At 44.3% G+C, this 10,671-nt stretch overlaps 1 protein-coding gene across 1 annotated transcript in view; it reads left to right on the top strand.

The window, feature by feature from the left end:
* Positions 1–6,052: 6,052 nt before the first annotated feature.
* The window catches only part of LOC131883785 (vitellogenin-like), a gene marked incomplete in the record, with an annotated part of 6,245 nt that continues 1,626 nt past the window's right edge, over positions 6,053–10,671 (top strand). Inside the window, 6 exon segments of the mRNA XM_059231344.1 lie at positions 6,053–6,138; positions 6,266–7,062; positions 7,182–9,518; positions 9,623–9,851; positions 9,929–10,521; positions 10,524–10,671. Of these exon segments, the coding sequence (XP_059087327.1) occupies positions 6,108–6,138; positions 6,266–7,062; positions 7,182–9,518; positions 9,623–9,851; positions 9,929–10,521; positions 10,524–10,671 (4,135 nt within the window).

Below are 10,671 nucleotides of genomic sequence, written 5' to 3'. Positions count from 1 at the left end.
CATTACGGGTAGTACAAAACGCCTTGCACAGTCACCATGCCTTGCTCACCTTTTCTCATGTATTGAAGCCTATTCTCCACCATCACTTGAACCTGATATAGATGGAAAGCTTCACATGGGTATTAATAATTTCAAGCAATTGGGGCTCGACAGCTTTAAAAATTCTACATTTTCCAAGGGTCACTAATTTTGCTTTTGACCAATTCTTTGGCGTAGTCATGTTAGGTGAAGCATTCTTTTTTGTATTAATCTTACCTAGAGGGCTAGTCAGAGAAGCGACACTCACGAGATTTCTGAGATTTTCTTGCCTCCCTGCCGGCTGCTTGTTGTGTGCGAACGGGATTGGCTTTGAACACATTTAGTTACGTGATTCTCAAAATCAAGTTCCGAATTCAGGGAGCCATTGAGTTGATGGCTCGTTTGTTTGCTGTGGTTGAAACTGAGTAACGCAAGTGAAGTCAATCAGCCGGACACCCTGCTGCCCACCTACCAAAATGTGTTCAAAGCAAAGTCTCAAATGGCTTGGTTGGACTGACTTTTCTCTGACAAGCACCCTAATCTTAGCCACTCAATTTTGTTTGAAAACTGATCATGAAATGAAAAAAGCGACAATCTCTTTTGAAATCTAACATGGGGCAATTTGGAGTTTTTTTGCATTCTGGCAATCACCGAGTTTACAATACATAGGAGATTTGCCGACATTAGCTAAGCTATGCACTGGTTTGAACGTTTTTCCTTCTAGCCCAGAGTATGATGCAAAAAGGATTCTAGTTGTGATTGATTCTGAAACGGCTACAAAAATGTCGTATTGTAGTAACATTTTTGGACAAAATTATTGAATGGAACATCTGAAACTTTGACCTTGAAAATGANTTAGCCACTAAGTTTTGTTTGATAAATGATCATTCTATTGAAGAAGCGGCAATCTCTTGTGAAATCTAGCTTAGGGGCAATTTGGAGTTATTTTTGCATTCCGACCATCATCAAGTTTTCAGTACATAGGAGATTTGCCGACATTAGCTTGAGATTTATGTTTTGGTCTGAAGGCTTTTTCCTTCTAGCCCAGAGAATGATGTGAAAAGGATTCTAATTGTGATTGGTTCTGAAACGGCTACAAAAATGTCGTGTTGTAGTAACATTTTTGGACAAAACTATTGGCTGGAACATATGAAACTTTGACAAACTTTGAAAATTAGCTTGAGATTTAATGCACTGGTTTGAACGTTTTTCCTTCTAGCCCAGAGTATGATGCAAAAAGGATTCTAGTTGTGATTGGTTCTGAAACGGCTACAAAAATGTATTGTAGTAACATTTTTGGACAAAATTATTGAATGGAACATCTGAAACTTTGACCTTGAAAATGACGATTTTCGTTCAGTTTGGCTTTCCCGCCTCTATCGCCTTTTCACTTTGACAGGGATTGAAGGCGTATGGTGCGTCTCAAGGGGGGCGCTTTCTTTTCAGGCTGCTTCGGCTGTCTAGTGGGCTGGCCTCTTCAAATTCGGTAGGTGTCTTAATCGAGTTCAGCTGTTGATAACGCTGATGACGTCATGCTACATGGGCAAAACAATCATTCAGTGCTCGAGAAGGACGCCAGAATCAGAGAGGTAAATCAAGGATTAATTCAACATGTGCCCTAGTTGTAACACGTTTGGGTGTGCCAATCGGTGCCAAAACCAATCAACCGTTTGAATGTCTTCCACAGTTTTCCTTCTCATGTACCTGTTCACACATGAACGAGTCCTTTGCCCGGCTTTGATCCATTTATCAAGCGTGAGACGCCACGGTACTACTCTTTACTTTACGGTTGCTCAAGCAGTAGAGTGACCCACATCCCTGCCGTGAACAAGGCTTGAGCTCGCCAAGCAAGTGGTGGATGGATTACTTTACCTCATCCAAAGACTGATTCAATTTAGATCAGATCAGAGGCAACTGCATCATCCCCCCTACAGATTCTTGGCCGCTTATTACTTGTGGTCATAGCCGTCATTCCGCCCTTGGCCGCCTCTGCACTTGAAGGCCCACGCTTCAAGACATCCAGCCCCTTATTGCCGTTCTCCCTCCCGTTTCCCACCCACCAGTGTTGTCCATGAAAACGAAAGCTTACAGACTGGGTCTAGCTCTTCGACTGACTCACTCGATTGGCGGTTGCTTGGCTTTAATGGTCCATAAATCGTTCCCACCGGCCCTGGATTGACTGGATGGCTTCAACCAATACTATTTAAAACACGCCAAGCATCTCTCCACGAAGTACGTATGTTCAGGCAATAGGTCAGCTATTGAATTGATTGGCCATCTCAGATTGTTTCTCTCCCAGACTTGGATCAAGAATAGCCTTCATGTTAATGGCATCATGACCCAGGCCATGGGTTTTCATTGCCCTCCACCAACTCCACATTAACTGAAGTCGTCAACAGCTTTTACTACTGTTTTACTGTATTTCACCCAGCCAACCATATTTTGTTAATGATTTATCAACAAGTCAAGGATGCGGGACCTTCCCAGCGCTCATCTTCGTCCATGGCCTTCGCTTATGGCGTCCCAGCTCCCCCAGCTCATCCTGAAAGCGGCCAATGACTCCCTTTTCAAATTACTCAGGACATTCCTCTGAGGGTCTTTGTATGCCAATAATGCATGGATGCATTTCATGAGCAAATTTGAGCCCCTTGCCATTGACTGAACAATTGTTGGGAACCTGACCTTTTCGGACGCAATTTCCGGACAAACCATGCTCTTCCAGGTCAACAATGTGGCATCATATCATTGTCCTGGGACCAACATCTCTTTGGAATATTGACGGTCGCACCCAATTGTCTGGCCACAAGATTGGCAATCTGTTCAATCGAGCCATCCTCTACTCTACAACTACCAAAATTTCCATCACTATTCCTCTTAAATAGCGTTTATCTTACTTATTCCTGAAAAATGAGCTGATTGTGGTCAATGTCATCTTTATTTTAACCTGGTTATCAATATACATATCAATTAAACCCTGTTTTATGCTCTCATTTTATTTATATATTAACATTACTGACGTGACCTTAGGATAAAATACGGGACCACGATTTCAACCTGTGATCTGCTGATGAATAGTACTGTGATATTCAAGGAAAATTGTTGTCCATTTATTCATGCTTGATTTGAACTGAAAAATATGTAAAAAAAAGTTACTATTTATTGCCAAAATTGAATTTCGGAAACCTATAGAAAAGTTATCAATCTGTTAGCTAACGGTATAGTTCATAGAAAAGTAAAACAGGCCTCCAGCTAGAATTTAATACAACTAACATCTGAGGAGATTGCTAATAAACACGACGTTTGGTTTGTGCTTGTATCTCTCATTTTGTTACATGCTTATTATTTCAATCATCTTTTATTTATCGTGCATGAACGGAAATTTTAAATGAATTCAAAGCACAAAAGGTAGTTATAGATATGACCGCTGGCATATTCATTTGGTCAGATATCGAAATCAAAATACGTATTTGGCAAACTATTATGATCGGAGGGTTTGTTTGTATACAGTCCAAAGAAGAACAACTGTTTGTCATAAACTAAATGCTTCCCAAATTGTTCGGCTAGCATTTTGACATAAATTTTCTTTTATAGACGCGCCAATGGATGCTTAATAAAGCATCTTTATAAGGCATCTTCGAACGCACACTATACATTGTGAACACGAACATCCCTTGTTCTGCCCATGTAGGCGTTTGGAGCGACATCTGGCGAATATTGTAAGCCATAACAAGCCGAACGCACCCCCTTGGGTGCAACGATTACTATAAAAAGGAGGGGCCCTAACATGGAGCCTTGGGGAACACCTGACTTGACATCATGTATGTCACTAAGGGATCCCTTGACCTTAACAATTTGCTTCCTTTCATGAACGAAGCATCTTATCCAATTGAGAACCTTGCCTTGGATCCCAATGACATGAAGTCTATTCAACAAAAGGTCATGATCTACTGTATCAAAGGCCTTGGCAAAATCAAGATAGGCAACATCAAGATAGGCAATATCAACTGACTCATGTCTCTGTAGTTCCTCAATAATCTGTTATATATGTTCAAGCAGTTGGGTAACCATGCTAAAATGTGCTCGGATCCCATGTTGGCTAGGAGGATGGACTACATTTACTTCAACAATTTCAACAAGTGTGGACTTCATGATCTTCTCAAACACCTTCGCAATGTTCGAAGTGAGAGAAATCGGCCTATACACGCCTGACCCTGATTCCAGACTAGGCATATGATGCTTTCAACGAACGGCATTAGGCCTACAGTGTTAAGGACGGGTAGGCCTACGTGCCGACGAAATATCAAGTTCCTCTACGGCTCAAAATCTACATATAAAGTCTACATATTTCTATAACCGCATCAGCTAAAATTGATTCAAGATTATTTTTCATTGAACTTTTGATGTTGGTGATTGAGATCATATCACCGTGCATCGTTTAAAAGTGAGCTAGTTTTCGCCAACCTGAAAAACCTTCTCAGGGATAAAAAGTATTCACCCATATTAACCAAATTACTAAAAAGTCGAAAATTTTTAGCCGTAGAGGAACTTGATATTTCGTCAGCACGTAGTCCCACCCTTCCTTAACACTGTAGGCCTAATGCCCTTCGTTGAAAGCATCATATACCTAGTCTGGAATCAGGGCCAGGCGTGTATAGTTACTGGGGGCTGACTTATTTAGCCCTTTAAAAATTCGAACAACGTAATAAGCTAACTTTAGTGAAGATGGAAACTTGCCCTGATTCAAGATGCAACGCAGCAAGTAGGAGCAAGAACCTGTGAGCATCTCGTCAGAAACTGAGAAGTCACACCATCAGGACCAAGAGAACTTGAAAGCCTCAAGTGCCTGATGGCCTCTAAAGCATCTTTATCTGTAACTATGAGATCATCAGATTGCTGAAAGTGACTAACCTTGACAATCTCAATAGACTCATCTTCAGAGCAATGAGCTGTTGCTTCTGAACTCAGTGGGGTTGAAAACACATTGGAGAAGTGATCTCCAAGCATGTTAGCCACAGCCTCTACATTGCTAATGGCTTCTCCAGCAACCTCAAAAGGCCCAACAAGGTGGTTCATCTTTCGCTTAGAGTTTACATAAAAAAGTCCCTCATCCCTCATTGTCGCTACATTCAGTAGAAGTCAAAAGACCCTCTCTATCTACTCTATAACTCGGGATATTCAGCCGCAAAGCTGTCGGGAAATCATTTTTGATGTCCTGGTATAGCAATTCAATATTCATCTATTTTCAGTAACAGTTTTGTCTGCTCTCGTAGAAAAGAATGTTCATCCAGTCTGACATATTTTACTGTGCATATAATTGACACTTTTGTTGCTTTAACCATCGCCAAATCTTTAAATCTTCAGGACAAGCATTTTGAAAGATATGTATTTTCCGAACTCTTGTCAATGTCGTATATGTAGATGGAAATTGGATTCAGGACATAATTTTTCAGCATTTTTTTCTTTGCTATATTCAAAATTTAGACTAAAAAGGTCCAAGACATTCATTCATAGAAATGTGCGAAAGCTTTAACAAATTCGCGACAAAGAATCAATTTGGAATCTCTCAATTCAGGCGTGATGTTTGAGAGGTATCAGTACTACCACTCTGAAAACGTATAATTTAAATGTGACCCTCATTACCTTTTGAGTGCCCCGAAACCTGCGCATTCCTTGAGCCAGTGGCAATTTCTTTACAAAAAAAAAATAACCATTGACTAATTCTATGAAGAAACAAAAACGATTAGAAACATTCTAATACTTCGAAAATTCCTCTGATGCGCTCCAGTGCAAAGCAAAGAAATCATCATATCGAATGTCTTGTAAGTAAAAATAAACAATTAACGATATCACCATTCTCCTCTCTATTGAAGAACGTGAAATATCTTGTCGAACATCCAGTGCACAACACATATGAGTTGACAAAAAAGAGAAGGCAAGAAAAAAACAGACACGTTGATAGTCTCGAGCCTCGAGTTTTTGCCAACGATTCAAAATTGAATGTCTTCATTTGGGTATAAAAGGATGGTCCAGATGAGTAAAAGTTGTCAGTCAATTGACTCGTCCAATAGACATCAACTTTTGTGTTGACCATGAAGTCTATCATTGCTTTGGCTCTATTTGGTAAGTAACAGCATTAATAGTTAGAGTGAGAGAATGTGACAGAAAGAAAGACAACTTAACTTGTTATGGGATTTAAAGTGTTCAAGTCCCGGGCTTACGTCAATTGTACCTATCTTTCCACCAACAGTGAGTGTTGCCCTGTGCAACTCTACCGCCCATTATGGCTGGATCCCCAATCATGAGCTCGCCTTCCGGTGGACCACCTCCCAGATCACTGGTCTGGAGGAGATCCGTGCTCAATATGGTGGCATGGAGTTGAGCTCCATCATCAGGGTCCAAGTCTTCTCCGACTACTCGCTCCGCATCAAGTTCGAGAACTCAAAGTTCGTGGTCGTCAACAAGGATTTGCCCATCGTGCATGGACGTCCCCAGATCCCTGAAGGTAGCCAAGAGCTTCCTGAGGAGTTCCGCCGTCCTTTGGAGACCGCCTTCATGGTCCACTTGAAGGCTGGTGTCATCGAGAATCTCTTTGTTGAGCGTGATGAGCCCGTCGTGGTGACCAACATCAAGAAGGCTCTGCTATCCCAACTTCAGATGGACTTGAGCGCCTCCCGTCGCCAGGATATCGGTAGCAACGAAATCCCCAAGAGCATCATGTCGGATGAGCGTCCCACTTTCTTCACCACCGAGGAGAGCTCCATCCTTGGAGACTGCGAGACCATCTACACCGTCAACCCCTTGGCCAAGTACCAAGCCAACGAGTTGGAGAGCAGATGGATTGAAGAGGAGAGAGAGCTCAGGGAGTTGGGCATCCTTTCCGGACCCAAATCCGAGGGTGATGAAGCCTGCCGTGGTAAGACCTACTACGAGGTGACCAAGACCAGGAACTTTGACAACTGCCGTGAGCGCCCCGTGTTCCAACAATGGATCGGACTCAAGAGCTCTTGTGATGTGACCAAGTCTAATTGCAAGGATATGTTCACGGTAAGTGCATCATCCCACCGTTGATTCGATTCTACATACATACAAAGAGCTATTTGTGTCCTTGGAGTAATTCATTCATTTGATTTGGTGGTTTCTCTTCTCTTCTATGTACAAAATAGCATCTGTCCTCTACCCGATACATTGTATGCGGAAGTGAGGAGCAATTCTACATCCGTGAGGCCAACACTGAGAACTCGATTGTTTCTCAACCCATTGGTTGGAATACCGAAGAGACCCTGAAGTCCACTGCTCGCATCACCTTGGTTTTGATCAAGGTTAAGTCGGGTGATTTCACTCCCCTTCCCAAACCTAACCAGCCTAAGGAAAAGAAGTCCCTCGTGTACCAGTACCCCAAGGCTAATGACCGCTTGAGCCCCGAGGAGGCCACCAGGGAGGTGGTTCCCGGCACTGAAGGACAATCTCCTTTCATGCCCATTCTTCCCAAGCCTGACATGCGCTCAGCTTCAAACCTGATCCCCAACCCCATCGCCAAGAACGAGTTGAAGACCAAGATTGTTGAAGAGATCAAAGATATTGTCAACAAGATCCACGAGGAGACCCAGTCTTGTGCCAATAAGGGTGATGTGGCCAGCTACATCTCCACCGTTGTCCAATCTCTCCGTTCTCTGAACTACAATGACCTCAAGGAGATCGATCACAAGATCACCAGCTCCTTCTCTCATGGATCCCAACGAGTGACTGCCGTGGAAATCTTTGAGGACATGCTCGCTATGGTTGGAAGCAACCCTTGTGTGCTTCTTCTGAAGGAGAAGATCCAGGGTGGGCGCATGGAATCGCGGAACAAGGCTTACTTGGTTGGAAATGCCATCCGCAATGTTCGCACTCCCACCGAGGAACTTTTCAAGGAGCTCTTCCAGATGGTCAAGTCTGTGAAGGGCGATCGTCAAGCTTATCAATCAGGTCTTTTGGAACTGAGCAACTTGGTCTACTTGGCTTGCGTGAACCCCTCTACCAGCTACAATCAGTACCCAGTCAGGATTTACGGTCGCTTCTGCAATCCAGACTCCTCCTTCATCACTGAGCAATACATTCCCTACCTTGAGCAACAATTGCAAAACCGCAACAGCGAGAAGGATGTGGAACAATTCGTGTACATTAGTGCTTTGGGCAAGCTTGGTCACAAGAACACCCTCTTGCCCTTGACCCGTGTGATTGAAGGCAAGATGAGCTCCAAGCCTATGGCCCGCTCCATGGCTGTCTACTCCCTGAAGCGCTTGGCTAAGCTGGAACCCACCGTGGTGCGTCCCGTCCTTTTGGCTCTGATTGACAACCTGGCCGAACACACTGAGGTCCGAATTGCCGCCGTGGCTGTCCTGCCGTGGAGCCAGCCCTCAGTGGCCGAGCTTCAAAAGATGGCTCTGCGTAGCTGGTTTGAACCCTCCAAGCAAGTTGCCTCCTTCATGTACTCGACCCTGAAGTATCTCCCTCAAACTGAGGTCCCCGAATTGAAGCCCGTTGGCTTGAAAGCCAAGACTCTCCTGCACTTGGTGAAGCCTTTCCAATATGGCATCCAATTCTCCCACAACATCTACAGCCAGAAATTTGTCGAGTACCTCCGAACTGCTGCCAGCTCCCAATTGAGATACGTCATAACTGAAGAATCCTTAATCCCAACTCGTGTTTCCTTCTCCACCAAGCTCTTTGGCGGTCTGTGGGAAATTCGCGGTCTGTCCTTTGCTATTTACACCGAGAGCATGGATAAGGTAATGGACAAGGTCTTTGACTACCTGGGCTACAAGAGCGAAGTCACTGACAAGGTTGAGGAACAATTGAACAAGGTTAACGAAGAGCTCAAGATTCAAGACCGGCATGGTCGAACTCCCGCTGCTATGGCTCAACTCAAGATGCTTGGTTTAGAAACCTTCTAAGCTTTGGACGTCAAGACCTAAATTGAGATCTTGAACCTGGTGTCTGAGAAGCTCCGAGGCGCCGAGTTGAGTGAAGGACAGACCTTCCAAAAGACTCGTCTCCAGAATCTGCTCAATTTGGAATCCTTCGGACCCTCAGAAGCTGGTTTCCTCTTGTACGTGCGCAAGACTGTACCTGTCGTCTTGGCCTACAAGGGCTCGTAATCCACTAACACAGGATCGCTAGAGTCCCGTGACTCTGAGAAGTACTTCAAGGCCGAAGTCAAGCCCATTGCCAACATCAAGGTGGAAACCACCTTAGGTGTTGTGTCTCCTTTCACCAAACAATTCATTGGTGCCGGTGTCGAAATGGGTCTCCATGCTAATGGCTGTTCTGCCGTCAAGGCTGAGATCAACAAGCCCGGTCAATTGACCTTGACTTTGAAGAAGCCTGAGCAGGTCAACACCAAGGTTGAACTCATCCACGTTTTCGTCAAGCCCTACACCTTCACTCGGGATCTGACCCGTTTGGTGCCCACTTTCAAGGACTCCAGTGCCAAGACCATCGTGTCCACTAACCTTATCAAGGTAAGTCGAAGCAAACACTTCTTTTTGATGCGTTGAACTTTCCATCAATCCCATGAGAAAACAAACACATTTACGAATGACATTTTTTCTCATTTCGTTCACAGCAAGAGTTCAAACTTGGTGAGAGATTCGGCGTGAACTTGAACGCCAAATTTGCCACTGATTACAGACATTTCGACTTTGGTTACGTCATCAACAAGATGTCGTACCAAAATATCCAATCTGCTTTCCACACCGGACTCATGGTTCCCTCGATCAGATACTTCTCCTTCCAACTTGTTTGGGATGTGGAGGCTTCTCAAACCAAAGAAATTAGGACCCGAATCTCTTCTGGTGAGATCCAATGATTTGAGCTTAATTGACAATGTCAATGTGCCAGTCTTGATCCCAAAAGATACTATTCCTTTCAGTTCGTGGCCAACACGTGGAAGGAGGTGACTTGGAATTGCTCTCGGAGGAGGGTGTGTCTCAAGAGGAACACTTGAGAAGGATATGTGGAGAATCGTATCAAACTCAGTCAGAGGCTGAGATCTGTCATCGACAGGCTCTTGGTCAGCTTGAGCGTGCTGCTGAAACTGTTCAGGAAATCTGCGAGCAACAATCTGAATCTGGATCCTTGTCTGATGAGAAGAAGCGCGAGTGCCGCAAGGCTGTCCATGTCTGTGAACAGGCTAAACGCATCTGTGAAGAGTCCCGCCGTTATGAGCGAGAGATCTGCCAAGATAAGAAAGACCAATGCTTGAGCAAGCGCCGCACCATCCAGCACATGGAAAGAGCCCTTCAAGGACAACAAACTGGAACTGGACGTGTTCATGGTCTCAACTTTGAATCCTCTCTTCGATCTGCTTACCATGGTGAGCGCAAGGTCGAGGTTATGGGAGTGTTTGGCCGCAAAGTCAGCAACAACAACAAGGATATTAAGGCTTTTGTTGATATCAAGATGACCACGCCCGAGCATCCTGTCTACGAAATGGAAGCTGTTTGTGAGACCAAGTTGCCTGAGGTACTGAAACTTTGGAGGGTGAGGTGAGAGTGTCCCGCTCGGGTCGCATGGCTGAGCTGAAGATCACCTCTCCCGTTGAGATGAAGTACCACAAGATCACTTTGCCTTACGCCATCCGCGGTTTCATGCCCTTGTCGCTCCGTAATGGTA

Source organism: Tigriopus californicus, chromosome 7, assembly GCF_007210705.1.
Source record: "Tigriopus californicus strain San Diego chromosome 7, Tcal_SD_v2.1, whole genome shotgun sequence".
Lineage (NCBI taxonomy): Eukaryota > Metazoa > Arthropoda > Copepoda > Harpacticoida > Harpacticidae > Tigriopus > Tigriopus californicus.
The sequence above is the reverse complement of the archived record's forward strand: the minus strand, read 5'-3'. Positions and strand labels throughout refer to the sequence as shown.